Source organism: Leptopilina heterotoma, unplaced genomic scaffold, assembly GCF_015476425.1.
Source record: "Leptopilina heterotoma isolate Lh14 unplaced genomic scaffold, ASM1547642v1 Lhet_243, whole genome shotgun sequence".
Classification (NCBI taxonomy): Eukaryota; Metazoa; Arthropoda; class Insecta; order Hymenoptera; family Figitidae; genus Leptopilina; species Leptopilina heterotoma.
The window spans coordinates 758,478-779,587 of record NW_025110958.1 but is presented as its reverse complement, the minus strand read 5'-3'; the positions used below and the strand labels follow the sequence as shown (position 1 = coordinate 779,587).

The window sequence follows — 21,110 nt, the reverse complement described above, 5'->3', positions numbered from 1 at the left end:
TTATTCAGTTTCTTGTTTTATGCATCCAATTGGACCACAACAATAATTTCAATTCATAAACTATCCAAGAATCACACAGTAGACTAAATCCATTTCAAATCAGGCATGTCGACTAACTTCATGTTATAGAAAAAAAATTGTTTTGCTTGTAATTTTTTTTCTCTTGAGTATAATTTAATTTTCTTTCTTGGGTCTTGTAGGTGGTCTTGTCCTCTTCACAATCAAGTTTGAAATTTGAAAAAAAATTTAAATTATAAAAATAGAAGATGATTTTCTGAAAATAAATAAGATAAATTTTCTCAAAAACACCACCTTTTTTGTTATCAAATTTTTACTACAAATTCTTAAAATAATTATGAACATTTCCTATGAATTTCAAGCGGGTTTAACCATTCTGTCAAACAAGAGAATTTTTTTTAAATATTTATTTTTGCAAATTTTCAAATTGTTAACCTGCGTTTTTTAAAACAAATGAATCATTATAACATTGTTGACGTAAACGTTAACAGTTTGAAAATTTGTAAACATAAATTATTTTCAAAAAAAATTCTCTTAATTGCCAGAATGGTTTAGCCCGCTTGAAATTCATAGGAAATGTCCATAATTATTTTAAGAATTTGTAGTAAAAATTTGATAACAAAAAAGGTGGTGTTTTTGAGAAAATTGATCTTATTTATTTTCAGAAAATCATCCACAATTTTTATAATTTAAAATATTTTTTCAAATTTCAAACTGGATTGTGAAGAGGACAAGACCATCTACAAGACCCAAGAAAGAAAATATAATTATACTCGAAAGAAAAAAAATGACAAGCAAAACAATTTTTTTTCTATAACATATGAAGTTAGTCGACCTGCCTGATTTGAAATGGATTTAGTCTACTGTGTGATTCTTGGATAATTTATGAATTGAAATTATTGTTATGGTCTAATTGGATGCATAAAACAAGAAACTTTCAATGAAATACCGAATAAAAGTTAATTAATAAATAGATTTAGAAAAATAATCAGAAAAATCAATAAAAATGAAATTGACCTTTTTAAAACTTGTGTAATAAATTTTTCGCGATAATATGAAAATTTCTCTATCTAAAGGAATCATAATAGAAGCAAAATCAAGCATTGTTGGTTAGTCAAAGAGTATTATAAACGAAATAAAAATTATTTTCTAAAAAGTGCAAAAATCCCATGTTAATTAAATGGGAAAAGTATTGTTATTTAGGCAGGGTTAAACGGCATCGTAAAATTTTTTTCTAGTTTCTAGAATTGTTTTTATGTCAAAAAGAAACGATTTTGACGATACCCAAATGAAAATAGCTAACTTGGGAAATAACGGACACCCTACTGTTGGTAGCAATCTTATGAAATGAATTAACTCAATATGAATTTAGAAACATCATTAATTTATATGATTTATTATTCTATATCACTTAATTCATTTTATCAGTTCCTTTAAAGTTTTCTACTGTTATTTAAAAAAAAGTTTAATATAAATAGTTTATTAATTTTTCTCACCTTAATAAAAGAGGAGTATCAACATAGTAACGGACACGAAAATAAAGAACAAAAGCTGGCCTTCCACTGCTGTCCAAGCCCTAAAAATTGATTAAAAAATTAATTTTTAGATTAAACGTAAAAATAACTATATTAAGCTAAGAATATTAAAATAATTGAAAAAAACATATTAAAGATGTATTTTAAGTAAAAAGATGTCATTTTTTTATATCATTCATAAAAGAAATTAGAAACTTCCAAAAAAGAATTTATTCTAAAATTTAAAATATACTTCATTTAACTCTTTCTTCCTCTTTCATCTTATAGAAACATGAAAACCGTTTAATGTGTAACTAAAGAAAAAATTTTGAATTCTTACTTAATGAATGCATGGATTTTCTCAATTTTTTTTTATATATTTAAAACTTATTCTGAAAAAACTATTTATATCTGCTAAGGGGAGGGTACACTGATATTTTTAACCATATCAAGAAAATAATTTAAATATTACATAAAATTATTCAGTCAAAAAATATTTTTAGCCTTTTTGAAATTTTATTTTTTTTAAAAATCGCGGTAGATTTTGAAATCCATGCGTAATTTTGTAGAAAATGTGTTTTCTAATCTACAAAAAAATTGCCAAATAAAAAAAATTGATTTTCATAATTTTTGAAGCATTTTTTTGAAAAAAAATCTTTGTTTTGTTTCTACTCTGAAAATGTTAAAAAATATCATTATTATTCAATTTTTTAATTTAAAAATTCATTTGCGTTTATTTTTCTAACTATTTTCGGATCATAATTTTTTAATATCTTTTATTTTTTATATATAAAATTAGGATCTGAAATTAGTTAGAAAGATACACAAATTAATTTTTATATAAAGAAATTGAATAATATTGGTATTTTTTAACATTCTTAGCCTAAAAGCAGATTTAAAAAAATGCTTCAAAAATGATGAAAAACAAATTTTACATTTGGCAAGTTTTTTTTGTGGAGTATAAAACATATTTTCTACAAAATGACCCATAGATTTAAAAATTTACCAATTTTTAAGAAAAATAAATATTCAAAAGGTGTCAAAATATTTTCTAACAGATTTTATTTATGGCCATTGAATTTCGCACATAAAATTACCTTAAAAATAATTTTGTGGAATATTTAAATTATTTTATGGATATATTTGAAAAAATCTGCTTTCCCTCTCTCCCTTAAACAGGCATGATAAATTAAACAAAAACACTATTTTTTGAGGACATTAAATAAAATTTTAGATTATATCACCGTTTTTTTCAATATGGAAAAAGATTTTATCAGTATAATCGAAAAAATTCAGAAAATGTTGTATGATTATTTTTGATATTCTAAACCAATTGTGGACTAATGCCAATAAATTCAAAAATATTTTGGATTTAAATTAGATAATTTACATAGTATATTTATTTTAGAGGTAAACAAATTTTAGAGATACTTTTACATATTCCTTAAAAAAAAGTTTCAGATTACTGTATGAAGCAATTCAAAACTTGGTTAAATATATATTCGTTTTTAAGAAATCTGTCCATCAAATTCTGTTCTGACTGTATTAAAGTGTGAATGCAAGGAATAAGTATGTATGCACGGAGAGAAAAATCTAGCTTTAATAGTATGACACTACCTATACTAATTTCGCATGACTATAGTCACGCTTCAAACGCATGAATTCATACCCAAAACCCATGGGTCCACGCTTCACCATGGTTTTTCGGTATGTTTTCATGCGTTTGAAGCGTGACTATAGTCCATGCGAAATTAGTATAGATAGTGTCATACTATTAAAGATAGATTTTTCTCTCCGTGTGGTAATTCTGAAATATTTTTCAGTGGATTTAACTTTTTGAAAAATAGGTAGTGAATCCACTCCGAGTGGAATCGAATTCTCGAAGGGCTTCGAGTATTCAAATTATTAATAAATTATTAATAGCTAAAAAATTTCGAAATTCATTCTATATAGCGGATCAATAAAGTAATTAACTTTTCAATTTACTAATTACAACATGTGCGACGAGTATTCGAATTTACTTTAGTACTCGAACTATTTGAGTGCTCGAGTGAATTGGAGTTTTTTACACAACTCGCGTTGGGCTTGAACTGATTAAGCTTGACGCATGAAACTTTCCATATTTTTCTTTAGGTCACTAATTTTTGCCCTTAGAGGTAATTTCTGTTTTGTTCAAAGAAGAATTGTTCTAATAGGTCTAATCTTAAAATCTAATATTTATTTATTTTTTAGTGTTATCATATCTAAAGAATTTCGATCTGCTTTCCCGATATCAAATTTATCTGCTTGCCATACAGCGTGAACGTTTTCTTGGGAATCAATTGGATTAATTCCGCTTGATTCATCGCTATAGAAAGTAGGAGTGTCACCCTAATCTGCATAATTATATTTTTATAAATTATAATTAGAATAAGTAACTTAATAATTTACAGTTCAGCTTCTTCTTCTACATATTCATTGTAAAGTTTTCTTTAGTCTTCGCTTTTACTTCAATGTTTAAATTATACTCAGTAGCCTTATCAATTGCTACTAAAACAGATGAGGTGTGGATTGAAATATATTGAAACCATTTAACGAAATAGATAAAAACTTCGTCAACTTATTTGAGTTAATAGCATATTCTGATTTTAGCTCGAGCAGGTCAATCTATTTTAAAAAAGTATAATTCTAAAAACAATGAGATTAGAGATGGTATTAAAAAATCCCAATAGAATTGAAAGTTTTAAATAATATTTAAACCCGAATTTGAATTCTTGATAAACAAAGTAATTGATGATTGGCCGCATCAGACAATAATGCTATTATAGGGTACCGAATACTCGATCTATCTAATCTTTAATGTAAATAAATAGCTGGTTTTAAACAAACGTTCACTGCCGATACAAACATTGATATGCATTTATTGCAGTTCACTTGCCTACAGGGATCGGATGGGTACGTATAATATAATAAATTCAAAACTTAGTTTCAAGCAAAAACGAAATATTTAAACAACAGTAATATATGATTAGAATCCTAATGATAGCCACGAAATAGTATATGTAGACTTTAATAGATAGGTAAAATGGAAAATGATCGAGTTTCTTACGTATGTGTGAGAGCTTCGCCAATTTTTTGGAGCGTACTTGTTTAATTTATTTTCGGAATCCACAAATAAATATTCGCCATCTGAAATAATAGACATAATATTGCAGATTAAATTTTAGTAAAAAGAACATTTTTATATTACTTCTAATATGATTGGAGAATTGTTCAAACAATCTTTTTTCTCTAAAAATTAAAAGCAAACAAATGAAAGTAAATAGGATTTTATTCTTAATATAATCAATGCAAGATATTGAAAATTGACAAATAGAAGTTTCTTGGCAAATTTCTACCAAATAAGTTTGCTTTCTATTTTGTAAGAAGCTCTGAATCATTAACTGTTATTAATGAAATAACAATAAATAGTTACAAGAAAAATCTTGTAACTATTTTGAGAAATACTATAATTCGATAAGCATTTGAAAGATTAAAATGTCCAAGATGAGAAATAGAGAACCATTCTTACACAGAGCGAAATTGGTTTTTTAAATAACATTAAAAATTTATTTGCAATCAGAGACGAAAACAATAAATATTAAAAAAAAAGCTTTTTTAAAAAGAAGTATACTGTTTTTGTATATACATTTACTAAAAAGATCTGCAAATGAAAATAATTTAAGAAATATTTCAAAAAAATATAAAGTTTTTAATTTCATAAAATTTTGAAAGAACAAATAATGCTGATTTGTTCGATAATTAGATCATCATTTAAGCACACTTGAACCTTTCAAATGCTTATAAAATATATTTTTCTATAAGCTTAATGCTTTAAACAAATTATATTATTTAAAAAAAATTCTTTTTACCAACGTAAAGTTAAGAAATTTTCCTATTTTAACAGCTAATAACAAATAGAGTTTGGTTTTATTAAATAAGAGAAATAATTATTTAAAAAGTGCCTTATGTTGTCAATTCTTTACAAGGAGGATTATTTCTTTTATTTATTATTATTCCATATATATGTAAATACAAAAAAGAAATGAAATAGTTGTTTTTATCTTCGTAACCGCTTCTGTTTACTACAGGTTAGTTGGTTTCACGAAGGGACTTGATTTTGGCCCTCGGGCAACATTCTTCCGTAATGATTGGGTTGTACTTCGGGTAACACAGGTGCTCAAGAACGAACAGTGTTGAATTTGGTATTCATATTCTGATGCTTAAAAGGTACATACCTAAAGAGTTGAAATACAGTTGTAAAATAGCTCAAAATGAGATATTTTAGTAAAATAAATATATATGTTAAATTTATAATCAGAGTGAATATATTGTAAGACTGCATTCTGTCAATCATGCAATAAGTGTTTCACTCACACTCTTGATCTATGATATACTTTACCACAGATTTCTAAATTTTTTAAATAATCCCAGTGGGCACATCATTTCTCTAATGTTAAAAAATTAGCATTGCAAGTTTGCATCAAATTTTGGTAAATATCTCATAAATTTGGTTCTTTTGATGTATTTTTGGTGTCCATTGGTCGATTGTTATTTGCAGTAATTATGATTAATGTAGTAATTTTGTAAGGGGACGCCCACGATTTTCGATGTCCCTTCGAGCAGCAGCAGATTCGCTCTATGCAAGGCCTTCTACTTTCACGAGTATCGCCTTATAAAACCCAGTTCCTCAATTATAAACTTAAAAAAAATAAAATAACTACATTATCCTACCAATAGTCCCAATACATATGACTGTAAAAATTTACTTTTGATTATACCAGTAGTATACTAAGTTGGATCCTTTATGTAAGTCATTTTACAAATGACCATCTACAAGCAGTGGAACTCAACTCAGCATCAGCTATTACAAGAAACTGTGTCCCAGATTTCCAAGGACCGTCAGAGAAAGGAAACTAAATTAAAAGTTACTTTCGTTTCAGTTTTGGTATGATCCAAAAACAAAAGTCGATGAATGAATTTAGTTTCGTAATAACTCGAAGCAAAAAAGAAAATTAATTTAGTTTAGTCTAAACACAACACGAAGGAAGTGAAATCCATAATTAGGTTAACAACACTATTTAAATCACAAGTTACGGAGTATACTCAAACTGTGCGTATTACCCCAACTAATTAAAAAAAGAACATATTAATAAGTTGTATATGGCTTAAAACTTCACTGTAAAAACAAGTGTCTCATTTTGAGACGTTTTGTCCCATATTTGAAACACATAAAATGTCTTAGTCCATATATTTGAAACAGATATGTGTTTCATTTTAAGACGTTTCAAAGTGTCTTACACATTTAGCAATGCATTTTGAGACACGAAATGTGTTTCGAGTATCCGTCTCACACTAAGAAGACGTTTTACGTGTCTTATACGCATTGAGTTACCTTTAATGTCTTAAAATGAGACACGAGATGAAATTAAATGTCTCAATATAAAACAGATTTTGTATCTCAATGGTTTAAACACTTAAAGCAACTCATTTTAAGACACAAGTGAGATACCAGTTTTTGCAGTGTTGATACTATTATATTTTTCGGTCGGAATTCCAATTAGGATTCTGATACATTTCTGATGGATATTATAAGGAGTATTTTTCTGGGAATCAATAAATCGTTGACGTCCATTATTAATTTTAATAATAACGTATGAATTATCGATAAATGTAGATGAAATATTTGAATCTGTATAAGGAATTAATTTACGGAAGTTTTCTAGAATACAGCTAAAGAAGCAGGAAAATTGAGGTAGAGCACAAGACGAATTTGGAATTGGGGGAGAAACCCTTTCGGTAAGAGACTACATTGACTTGAACCGGTCACTGCCGATGATGGGAATAGTTTTTTTTAGCTTTTTTCAAGACCTCAGGCTCACAGACCAATAATGAACTGGCTGATCGAACACACCTGCCTGTCCTGAAATCAGGAAAGAGGCTTTAAGATCTACCACTTTCAAACATCAACGGAAGTTGTAAAAATTAAGTATTTTTAATTTAAATACGAGTTGATATTCATACTTCACAATGAATCAGGAAAATACTTGAATGAAAATTCTCACTTAGTAATTTAACATTTGGTATTTTATCTGAAGTGTATCAACGATTTCATGGCTTGAAGCTGATAAGTATGGGTGAAAATTGTTGTTCTTTGACGAGATTTTCGAAAAGTGAATTGAAGATGACATTGAAGGTGAAGGAGAAGAATAAGAAGAAGTTAATGAATGTTATTGCTTCTGGAAGTATTGTTGCTAGTACTCTAATTATGAATTTTGCTATCGATGCAACTAATAACATCCTGGACAGTAAAACTATAAGTACGGTCCTGAAAATTAGATAGTAGGGATGAAGCTTATACGTGCACGTTAGTCCCTTAATTATACAAATTGAAATGAACGCTTAAATAAAAAATTCATAAGCAAATTCCTCTGTCTCTAATTCGCAGAAAACGCCAGAAAAAATTATTTTCGAATCTGGTTATGTTTATCTCAAAGTATAATAAAGTATGTGAGTTGGCACGTTCCACTCTTCACGTAAAGTTCTGGCTTGCAAACGAGCACGTGGAATTCCTAGTAACTCTAAGTTCTCCGAAGATGAGATACTAACACAATGTTGCAGTTACGAAGAAGGATAAAGTTTCGACCGATACGCAATAAACAATCCAAAGAAGCGAATAACTAATGACCAGATCAAGAGATTATTTATCATGAACCTTATATGAATGCTTCACTCATATTCTTCTACTTTATTTTTTCAGCCAATTTCATATTCACTTTCTGAAAATTCCAATTATCTTGTATCTTAGGTGGAAATTGACGATCGACTGGGTACTGCATCATTACCAAATGTAGAATTTGGGTATTTGCGTGGTACTGGCATTACGTAGGCTAACTGCAGATATTATTATAACCGCTACCGTCAAGTAGCGTAACTTTTTTTAATTTTTAATTTCATCAGATTTATGTGAAACTCGTTATTCGGGGGTTTCCGGATCGCACATTACATCTATGATATCAGTTTTCCAAAATTAAAAATGGCGAATCCAATATGGCGGACAACTTTTTAAAAACTTGATTCAATTTCGCTTAAAACTTGTTGCTTGGGACTTGTTTACAAATTTAAAATCAATTAAAAATTTTGGGAAACGAACTTTAAATTTGTAATCAGCGACCCAAAAATCCCCCAAATACCGAGTTCCACAAGAATCCAACATTTTTTAAAATTCGTTCGCCATTTTGAATTTTGAAAAACTGGCATAGTATTCGTAATCAACGACCCCGAAAACCATTAAATACAAACGATGATGAAATCTATTCTTTTTTTTTAAAAATTCAAACCTTTTGAAATTTAATAACTTATGAGAATATTATTGTAAAACAGGAAGAAATCGATCGATTTCTTCATGTTTTATAATAAATTTAAGATGAGAAAATAATTAAATTCTTGCAACAAATTTTATTAAAAAATTGAATTTCTATGAAAAAATTTATTTGTAAAAATAATTGTATTCTGGAGAAAAATATTATTACTTATGGAAATAATTAATTTCTTGTGAAAAGTTTTATTCAAATTTTTAAAAATAATTGAATTTTTTTAAATTTTTTAAAAATAATTAAATTCTATTGAGAAATTTCATTAAAAAATTGAAAATAATTGAAAACTGACAAAGAATTAAAAAAATTTTTTCATTAACTATAAGTAATTGAATTTCTTTGAAAATGTTTATTTTTGAGAAAAATTAAATTCTTGGGAAGAATTTTATTAAAATTTCTTAAATAATTAATTTGTTTCGAAGAATTTTATTTTTAACGAAAATAATTGAATTGTTTAGAAGATTTTTACAAACATTTTTGACAATAATTGTATTTCTAGGAAGAATGTTATATTTTACGAAAATAATTGTATTCTATAATCAATTTTATTATAATTTTTTTATTTTATATAAAACATTTTATCACAAAATTTTTGTAAATAATTTAATTCTCAAAAAAATTTTATTATTTATGAAAATGGTTGATTTCTTGCGAAGAACTTTATTCCAATTTTTTTTAAATAATTGAATTCTTAAGAAGAATTGTATTAAAAATAATTGAATTGTATAGGAAAATTTTATTAAAATTGTAATTTTATTAACTAAATCTTGTAAAGAATTTTAACAATATTTTTTTAAATAATAGAATTTTGAAAAGAAAAAATAACTTTTATTAAAATTTTGTTTAAATAATTGAAATCTTTTGGAAAATTATATTAAAATAGTAGATATTAAAAATAATTGAAATGAGGAAATTTTTTGAAAATAATTGAAATTTTGCAAAATATTTTATTAAATGTTTTGAAAATAATTGAATTTTGGAGAAGAATTTTATTATTTATAAAAATAATTGAAATTTTGACGAGAATTTTAAAAAAATTTCCAACATAATTAAAGAGGGACCGCAAAAAATGCCTGTTTTTTGCCCGTTTTTTGTACATCGACAATTATCACAAAACGTAAGTAAAAAATTCGGCCAAAAATCTTCTTAATCTGCGTGAAAATTGTAGTTGATCATAAGTTTTGGTTTTTATTAAAGGGTAGCCAAACTCCTAACACAGGTTTACAAATTAAAAACTTTTTTTTGCCAATCGAACAAAACATTTTTTTTCGAATAGTAGGTGTTTGTTGAGTAAGAAAATCATAGTTTTAATTTTTTTCCCTCGTGCAGTTTTTCTGTAGCTTCAAATTTTGCATTTTCGAGGTGCGACGGCACTTAAACTTACCTGTAGGAAAATTAACTTGTCAAAATATAATAAATGAGAAATCATTGGAAAGGTTATTAAATTACCTTTCGAGCCATAGGTCACAGAATAAAATTCAACAAAAATTGAGAGAGTTACAGTCGATTAAAGATGAAATTTCATGACAATTTTGATGATTTTTAAACATTTGAGTAACTTCTACAATTTTTTTCTACATCAAACAGGAAAGAATGTTTGGGTTTTAATTTTTTTATTGATAGACTATATCATTACACAAATTTTGAGCCCTTGTGGACCTCGATTGGAATAAAAATGACAATTCTACACTAAATTTAGTGAACGAAACTACATTCTTCATTTTTAGTATCCCTTAAACATTTGCAGCAAAAATTGAAGTAATAAAATTTACCCAACGGGAAGTTGCCAATGTTAACGATTGGTTCAATAATGGGCCATGCTTGGTGCCCAATGGTTTTTTCTTGGCAAAACAATTGGCAACCATCATTGGACCACCAATGGTTTAAACTTGGGATGATCACGCTACTGCCAATGATCGGTAGCCAAGCATCGGGCCAATATTAGTTGCCAAGGAATTGCCAAGGAAACAAAATCGATTTTCAAAAGCTTGATTTTTTATTGGCAGCCAACAAAAAACCAAGGTTTTAAAAATTGGTTTTTTTTAATTATTAATTAAAATTTATTTTTAAAAAATATATTTTTCAAAAATTTATTTTTTAAAAATATATATTTTTTTAAATTAATAGAACATATTAATTTAATTTGTCACCTCTGGTAAAACAAAGATGAAAGACTGATAAATTCCCTCACTTTATATCTTACAGTGGAGGGATAACTGTGAATGTCTTTGCGAGAGAGGAGCAGGTACTTATATAGAGCCAGTGAAACAGGTCACAAGCGAGAAGAAATCACTAGCATGCACTCTGGCGGCGCTTGTCGGAACTGTTTTCTGGCGCGCATGCATATCCTGACGTTATCGACACAGCGCTTGGCAACCAACGTTGCGCCACTTCCGACAAGCGCCGCCAGAGTGCATGCTAGTGATTTCTTCTCGCTTGTGACCTGTTTCACTGGCTCTATATAAGTACCTGCTCCTCTCTCGCAAAGACATTCACAGTTATCCCTCCACTGTAAGATATAAAGTGAGGGAATTTATCAGTCTTTCATCTTTGTTTTACCAGAGGTGACAAATTAAATTAATATGTTCTATTAATTTAAAAAAATATATATTTTTGAAAAATATATTTTTTAAAATTAATTTTTGAAAAATATATTTTTTGAAAATAAATTTTAATTAATAATTAAAAAAAATCAATTTTCAAAACCTTGGTTTTTTGTTGGCTGCCAATAAAAAATCAAGCTTTTAAAAATCGATTTTGTTTTCTTGGCAATTCCTTGGCAACTAATATTGGCCCGATGCTTGGCTACCGATCATTGGCAGTAGCGTGATCATCCCAAGTTTAAACCATTGGTGGTCCAATGATGGTTGCCATTAATGTTCCAATAATGGAACGGAGTTCGCCAAGCATGGCCCATTATTGAACCAATCGTTTACTTCCCATTGGGTAGTTAAGCTCTAAAGTTACTAAAATCACTAATCAAGGATTTCTGAAATCGTAGATTTCGAATCCAATGTTAGTTTTCTAAATTTCAAAATGGCGGATCCAATATGGCGGACAAGTTTTTAAAAATCGATGAAATTCGTCTCAAATTCGTTACTCGGGGGTTTTTGGGATCGCTGATTACGAATCCGATGTCAGATTTCAAAAATTAAAAATGGCGGATGCAATAGGTGCGAATTTGATTGATTTTAAAAAACTCGTTTATTATTATGAATCCATCATTTTCAATTTTCGAAATCCGACATCGGATTCGTAATCAACGACCCCGAAAACCCCCGAGTAACGAATTTAAGACGAATTTAATCGATTTTTAAAAATTTGTCCGCCATATTGGATCTGCCATTTTGAAATTTAGAAAACTAAAATTGGATTCGAAATCTACGATTTCAGAAATCCTTTATTAGTGATTTTAGTAACTTTAGAGCTTAACTAAATTTTATTACTTCAATTTTTGCTGCAAATGTTTAAGGGATACTAAAAATGAAGAATGTAGTTTCGTTCACTAAATTTAGTGTAGAATTGTCATTTTTAATCCAATCGAGGTCCACAAGGGCTCAAAATTTGTGTAATGATATAGTCTATCAATAAAAAAATTAAAACCCAAACATTCTTTCCTGTTTGATGTAGAAAAAAATTGTAGAAGTTACTCAAATGTCTAAAAATCATCAAAATTGTCATGAAATTTCATCTTTAATCGACTGTAACTCTCTCAATTTTTGTTGAATTTTATTCTGTGACCTATGGCTCGAAAGGTAATTTAATAACCTTTCCAATGATACCTCATTTATTATATTTTGACAAGCTAATTTTCCTACAGGTAAGTTTAAGTGGCGTCGCACCTCGAAAATGCAAAATTTGAAGCTACAGAAAAACTGCACGAGGGAAAAAAATTTAAACTATGATTTTCTTACTCAAAAAACACCTACTATTCGAGAAAAAAATATTTTGTTCAATTGACAATTTCACTGTAAACTAGTGTAATTCAACCCTCTAAAAATTGACAAATTATGAAATTCATAACACCATAAATTCAACACAAAAAATTAATTATCAACGGTAAAACTGATAAATAACGAAAATAAAAAATCCCTTTTATAAAAAAACAATCTCAATTACCTTAACATCCTCAAAATGCTTTTCAACCCCCAAAAAACTACCCCTATTTGAAAAATTGACCAAAATAAACACAAAAAAATTATTACTCTCCAAAATCTTCATAAAAAATATAAATAAAATCAATTAACTAGTGAGACTTAATTTCCTTGATAATGTAGATTAATCCACCTCTCAAAAACTACCCCTAATTGAAAAAATTACCACATTACACATTACTCCGCAAAATCCTCACGAAAATTATGAATAAAATCAACTAACTAGCCAGACTTTAATTCCTTGCTAGAGTTAATCAATCAACCCCAAAAAACTACCCCTTATTGAAAATTTTACCATATTACACATTTAAAAAATTATTACTCCGCAAAATCTTTCCAAAAAGTATAAATAAAATCAACTAACTTGCCAGACTTTAATTCCATGGTAGAATTAATCAATGAACCCCCGAAAACTACCCCTAAATGAAAAAAACATATTACACATTTAAAAAATTATTACTCCGAAAAATCTTCACTATAGTTAGTTGATAAAATTTATAATTTTTGTGTAGAGATTGATGAGTAATAATTTTTTAAATGTGTAATATGGTAAAATTTCAATTAGGGGTAGTTTTTGGGGGGTTGATTAATCTACTTTAGCAAGTAAATTAAGTCTGGCTAGTTAGTTGATTTTATTTATAATTTTCGTGAAGATTTTGCAGAGTAAAAATTTTTTAAATGTGTAATATGGTAAATTTTTTAATTAGGGGTAGTTTTTGAGGGATTGATTAATCTACTTTAGCAAGTAAATTAAGTCTGGCTAGTTAGTTGATTTTATTTATAATATTCGTGAATATTTTGCGGAGTAGAAATTTTTTAAATGTGTAATATGGTAAAATTTTGAATTAGGGGTAGTTTTTTGGAGTTGATTGATTAACTGTAGCATCGAATTAAAGTCTGGCTAGTTAGTTGATTTTATTTATAATTTTGGTGAAGATTTTGCGGAGTAATAATTTTTTTAATATGTAATGTGGTATTTTTTTTCATTAGGGGTAGTTTTTGAGAGGTGGATTAATCTACATTATCAAGGAAATTAAGTCTCACTAGTTAATTGATTTTATTTATATTTTTTATGAAGATTTTGGAGAGTAATAATTTTTTTTGTGTTTATTTTGGTCAATTTTTCAAATAGGGGTAGTTTTTTGTGGGTTAAAAAGCATTTTGAGGATGTTAAGGTAATTCAGATTGTTTTTTTATAAAAGGGATTTTTTATTTTCGTTATTTATCAGTTTTACCGTTGATAATTAATTATTTTTGTTGAATTTATGGTGTTATGAATTTCATAATTTGTCAATTTTTAGAGGGTTGAATTAGGAGTTTCGCTACCCTTAAATAAAAACCAAAACTTATGATCAACTAAAATTTTTACGCAGATTAAGAAGATTTCTGGCCGAATTTTTTTGCTTACGTTTTGTGATAATTGTCGATGTACAAAAAACGGGCACTTTTTGCGGTCCCTCTTTAAGCGAAGAAGTTTATCACTTTTGAAAATAATTAAATTTCTGGAATCAGTTGTTCTTAAAATTTCAAATTGAAACCTTTTGAAGTTCATCTATTTTTGAAGATTGTAAACGCAACTCGTTTGGAATCCAATTAATTTTGAAATTTTTAAGTAAAATTATTCATTAAATAATTTAAAAATAATATTTTTATGATAGTTCTTCAAGAATTAAGTTATTGAATATTTAATGAAGTTATTTAAAAAGAAATTATTGTCATAGAAATAGAAAAAATTGAAGGCTATCTATTATAATTCTTGTCAATTTCATAGTTTATGAGGCGAACAAATAGACTCCAAAATTTAGAATTTTCTTATAAATTCTAAAAATTTAATTTTTTCTAGTACTTTAATAAAAATCCCTGTCTTTTCTCTGATTTCCCTGACCTGTGACAACCTTTTATTTCTTCCACCTTTAATAGTAATAAGAACCATTTTAGACTTGTTAGATTACAAAAGTTTTTAATTCACAAAAAATTCCAATTCCAACATCAACAATAATTGTAGTGAACGAAAAAGACATTTTAATCACCTTTGTATAAGTTTAAAATCAGTTTGTGCAAATTGCATAAAAAGTTAATAATAAATATTACTTTAGATCCATAGAATACCCAACGAAATTTTGATAGCCACGACTGAATACTTTTTTCAGTGCATCAATTATGATTTATTATTATTATGAATTATTTAACAGTTCCACTTTGATTACTATTTAAATTGCAATGCTATTTATCAACAACGAAGAAACATTTGGACTTTTTACAATCAACTCACGTGGCGAGGGTTATTTACATCTTGAGAGAAATATTTCGGACGATAAGGCATCGTGCTACGACAGAATTATGGAGATGAGTGAAAGAGAAATGCAGTCTGTTTTCTGGTGTCCGTAAGCAAAAAAGAGAGAACGATAAATGAAAGAGATAATGAGTTGAAGCGAGAGAGGAAAAGAGAGAAAGGAATCCAAGAGGAAAGAACCTGTACACGAGAAACAAAGATAGAGAGAAAGAGATAAGACTCCCGTGTAAGACGGTAGCCCGGTGATTTGTATAGGTCCTTCGTATTCCACCTCTCGCTCAGAACCTTGCTGCGCAACGACTTCACCTTAGGAATGTGGGAGGAACTGAAAGTCTCGCAGGGAGGGGACCCACATAGGGAAAGGGGAATGAGCCTAGCAGGTCCAGTGGATGCTCCGAAGATGCCACGACAGGAACGCAACTTATTTTTTTCCTCTGAGAATCTCTTAAACAACACCTCCTGCCAATCGCTTTGGGGACTAAAAGCTGCCTTTTTTTATTAACTCTTTCCCTCTGATTCCTCGTCTTCGTCAATCTCTTCCCCATATAAAGGCCAAACTTGACGAAATTTCTTCATTGAACGCATTTGTACCGCTGACATGAATGGGTCATTCATAAGACCTAATGGACTTTACATATTATGCTGCTAGATTTATATTTTTTAGTGAAGACCGTAGAAGTTGATTTTAGGGAAGAGCGCAAAAAATAGATGCAAAAAGCTTCTCAGCAAGAAAGGTATAGTTTTGATTTCTGCCGAATCGTCGAGCAGCTGGCGGCCCTTCTGCAAGTCATTCCCTCTGACCCCTCTCTCCTTGGCGTTGAGAGCAAAACGGACTCATCTTCCCCACCCGTCGTTGCGCCTGCCAGGTCCGACGATCAGCCCTCCTCTTTTGATTACTTCACCATCGTCTTTACTACTTGCGCTTCCCCTTCTTCGCCTCGAAAAACACTTCTTCGACCCCTCTGTTCTCCATACTCACAAACATGTATGTAGCATGTTTTGCTTCAAAGAATAATTTCATCTGGATGAATTATGCGATGGGGATTGGGTAGTGGACCCCGAAAAGTGATAGAAGTCACATTTTGTACCCCTTTTACCACACAAGAAAGACAACTTTCCCTAATATGTATTCGACTCATAAAAACCTACTTCGTAATATTACTTTCAATCAAAAAGTGATAGTAAGATGAAATTGTTTTTTCGATAAGGTTTTTTAAATGAATAAACTTTATTATTAGAAGACAAGTAGCTTTAAGCTATAGGTGCATTTATTTCAAGATAGCTACGCCACTGGTTGCAGGAATGCGACCCATCACCCTAAAATGATGGGTCAGTCAAAACTGGGGTGGCAAGACTAATGTGGAATGCCACCGTCACTACTGCCCACTGCCTATCGAAAATTACCTTTCATGGAGCTCTCGATCAGTCAACACGTGACAGAGTGTTTTATATTGTCATTAAAGAGAGCTAAAAACACACTTATTTAACAGTCAATATTTTTTCTTTTTCACAATTCATAGAGCTGTTTGAGTAAAATTTAATTTAACCCTTGTGTTCATACCCGGGTACCCACGACTACGCATTTTTTCATTTTAGTCAAATAAATATTAAAATTTCGGCAGCGCTCCAGATCTACATTACTTATGCTAAATAAAAGCAATTTCTTTATTTAAAAAAATTATTTTTTTATGAATAAATATAAAAAATTAGTTTAAAGTATAGATATGCAGCGACTGCACTCCGGGTACCTGTGACAAATTATTTAAAAATTAGATGATTATGATTATTATTATTATTATTATTATTATTTATGATTCCAGTTTTTAAAAATTCAAAATTTCGGATCCAATATGGAGGACGACATTTTTTAAATTTCATCGGATTCACTTGAAATTTATTACTCGCACGGAAAGAAAAGGTCTGGAAGAGATATCCATAAAAATATTGTTGAGCAGAATATTGTTGTGTTATCCAATTCAATGAAAGAGACAACTTTCAGAATGGAAGCACATTCCATATTCAATGGATGAGGGAGCCATATTATATTGTTGAATCAAATATGGATGTGACATCCATAGGCATGGTTGGGCTTACAATTCATGCTATGGATTTTCACATATGGCTGTCTCATCCATATAAACTTTGGTTGGGAGATCCATAGTTAGTTCAAAATTTCGATACATGTTGCGCACAATTCATTATCATGGCATCCATTTAAAAATGGTCGTCTCAATTTGTCCGTCGCGTCGGTTTCCTGTCACGTCTATATAATCACGTTGTGAGTTTATTGTGTATAAATAGTGTTATAATTGTTTATTATTTATTATCTTTATTGTCTATTAGTGTTTATGTAAATTCATTTTCATGAAATATGTGTAGAGTATATAGGAATATTATATGCTCAAATATTGTAGTTGTGTGTATAGTGTAGTGGATAGCGTTAGTGTTTAGTATGCGTTAGGTCTAGGGTTCGCGTCTCCCCCATCGGTTAATAATTTATTTCGTTAATATGCGGTTATTCAATAAGTGGTGTGTATTAATTAACAAAAATGTGTATAAAATATCTCAAGTGACATAGAATTTAATTAATTGAGTGATTCTAATTTTTTTGTTTCCCATTTCCATTACTATGGATCACCCAACCATAGATCTTTTGCTGTTCCAACAATATACAGCCAGCCATAGAATATGGATGCAGCAACCTTAACTATGGATATCCCGTATTTTTCAATATAATATGGCTGTGATATCCATGTATCTGGATGTGTCAACTATTCCTTTTTCTCCGTGCGGGGTTTTTTGGGATCGCTGATTACGAATATGATGTTAATTTTACAAAATTCAAATTGGCGTTTTCTAATCTACTTTTTAAAAAAATTTTTAAACTGACATCATATTCGTAATTAGCGACCCCAAAAACCCCCGAGTATCGAATTTCAAGTGAATCCGATGAAATTTAAAAAATGTCGTCCTCCATATTGGATCCGCAATTTTGAATTTTTAAAAACTGGAATCATATTCGTAATCAGCGACCCAAAAAACCCCCGAGTAACAAATTGAAAGTAAATCTAATGAATTTTGAAATAATTTTTCTCAGGCACCCGGAGTGCAGACACTGCATATACTTTAAACTAATTTTTTATTTATTTATAAAAAAAATTTTTTTTAATGAAGAAATTGCTTTTATTTAACATAAATAATAAAGATCTAGAGTGCTGAGACGAAAAACCCCTAGATCTGACCGTCAGATTATTTTTTATAAATTTTTCGCTTTAGTGGCATTTCTTGGGTATATGGACATTCATGCTGCATTCTTTATTTACAAACATTAAATTAGAAATTGTATTAAGAAAAAGATTAGATTATCTAGTTTTTATCATCTAAAGGTTAGAATGAGTTTTTAAGTTTATAGATACGAAGAAGAAAATTAAAACACAAAATAGTTTTTATTGAATTTTATATAGAATAAGAAGTCAACCATTCGACTCAAATTCATTTCCTTTTTTTAATTATGTTAACAAGTTTTCCTCATCAGAGTTCTTAAACAAAAACTAAGAACATATTTTAAAGAAATATTCACTAATAACGCTTTCAATATGAAACTTTTATACTGCATATTTAATTTCCATAAAAATATAACAAATTTTTTCAAATGACATGTTGTAAAGAAGAAATATTTTTATAATAATTAAAAAAATGAATTTTAATCAAATCTCGGATTTAAAAGGATTATATTCTAACAGCATATTTTATGTAAAATTCAATAAAAACATTTTTATATTATATTTTAAAGTACAACTTTCAACAAATCTCCAAAAACAATTAAAAATTGCTTCCTCATAGAGGAAGGATTGTATTAGCAAAATTTTCGATTGTGATTTTTGGCACATTTATAAATTTATTTTCATTATACCTAATCTTTTAGTAGTTTATGTACGAGTGGGCACTGTCCGTATAAATGTTATAAATAAATAAATATTTCGATGTAATTTAACCTCAGAAGTCCAAAAAACGGATTTTAAAAAAATTGTCCCGATGTGTGTGTGTGTGTACAAACATTACATTTGCCTCAATATCTCAGAACGGAAAAGAGCTAAAGCCTTAAATTTTTTTTAAATTGTAGGTCTCCTCGGGGGACATAAAATGAGAGTATTTTCAGCTCGATTCATGAAGTTTAACTATTTTTTTTTGCATTTTTAATTTTGTAAAACAACGTTTTTTGAACATAACTTAAAAAAATGTTAAGACACCTATAAATGTTTTTCTTTAGTTTTGTAGAGTTTTTTTAGACGCATCTCTTGAGCCTTCACGGAAAGAAAAGGTCTGGAAGAGATATCCATAAAAATATTGTTGATCAGAATATTGTTGTGTTATCCAATTCAATGGAAGAGACAACTTTCAGAATGGAAGCACATTCCATATTCAATGGATGAGGGAGCCATATTATAATGTTGAATCAAATATGGATGTGACATCCATAGGCATGGTTGGGCTTACAATTCATGCTATGGATTTACACATATGGCTGTCTCATCCATATAAACTTTGGTTGGGAGATCCATAGTTAGTTCAAAATTTCGATACATGTTGCGCACAATTCATTATCATGGCATCCATTTAAAAATGGTCGTCTCAATTTGTCCGTCGCGTCGGTTTCCTGTCACGTCTATGTAATCACGTTGTGAGTTTATTGTGTATAAATAGTGTTATAATTGTTTATTATTTATTATCTTTATTGTCTATTAGTGTTTATGTAAATTCATTTTCATGAAATATGTGTAGAGTATATAGGAATATTATATGCTCAAATATTGTAGTTGTGTGTATAGTGTAGTGGATAGCGTTAGTGTTTAGTATGCGTTAGGTCTAGGGTTCGCGTCTCCCCCATCGGTTAATAATTTATTTCGTAAATATGCGGTTATTCAATAAGTGGTGTGTATTAATTAACAAAAATGTGTATAAAATATCTCAAGTGACATAGAATTTAATTAATTGAGTGATTCTAATTTTTTTGTTTCCCATTTCCATTACTATGGATCACCCAACCATAGATCTTTTGCTGCTCCAACAATATACAGCCAGCATAGAATATGGATGCAGCAACCTTAATTATGGATATCCCGTATTTTTCAATATAATATGGCTGTCATATCCATGTATCTGGATGTGTCAACTGTTCCTTTTTCTTCGTGTTCATTGAACATTTTTCGTCCATATTAGCCACAGATATTAAAGTTTTTTAAAAACGCTTCGATTGACCTATTTTTAAACCTGATTCGGTCCGAAATTATGAAATTATTGGTATTTGAAAAATCAAAAATTGTGAAAAATATCACATTTTCAACATTCTTGTTTATTAACTTATGTGTAATTATTAAACTATTATTACCATATAATAGAATACATAAAAACACTTTTTTGGACCAAGATTTAATGATTTTTAACCCTTTTATTAAAAGTAATTCTTATATTTCAATTATTATTATTTCTATGAGAAAGCAAAGTGTTCATGAAATGAACACCAAAATTATAAAAATGTAGGGGAGGGTAGTCTACATTGAACCGGGTATTTTATAAAGTCCAAGAACTAATAAAATTTTACTAATTTCGATCAGGTTTTTGTATCAAAATTAAGCTGAAGAATAGAAAATTAATTAATTAATTAATTAATTTCCTTTAGTTAATACACACGTTACAAACACAAATTATTATGATTAAATAATTAAATTTAATTTTT

At 28.8% G+C, this 21,110-nt stretch overlaps 1 protein-coding gene across 2 annotated transcripts in view; it reads right to left on the bottom strand.

The window, feature by feature from the left end:
• The window catches only part of LOC122503089 (protein expanded), a 133,773-nt gene that overhangs the window by 26,211 nt on the left and 86,452 nt on the right, over positions 1-21,110 (bottom strand). For both annotated transcript variants that reach the window (XM_043613513.1, XM_043613514.1), the window contains exons 5-6: positions 4,621-4,700; positions 1,515-1,594 (exon numbers count right to left, since the gene is read on the bottom strand). In XM_043613513.1, coding sequence (XP_043469448.1) covers positions 1,515-1,594; positions 4,621-4,700 — 160 coding nt within the window. The remainder of the gene's footprint in view (positions 1-1,514; positions 1,595-4,620; positions 4,701-21,110) is intronic.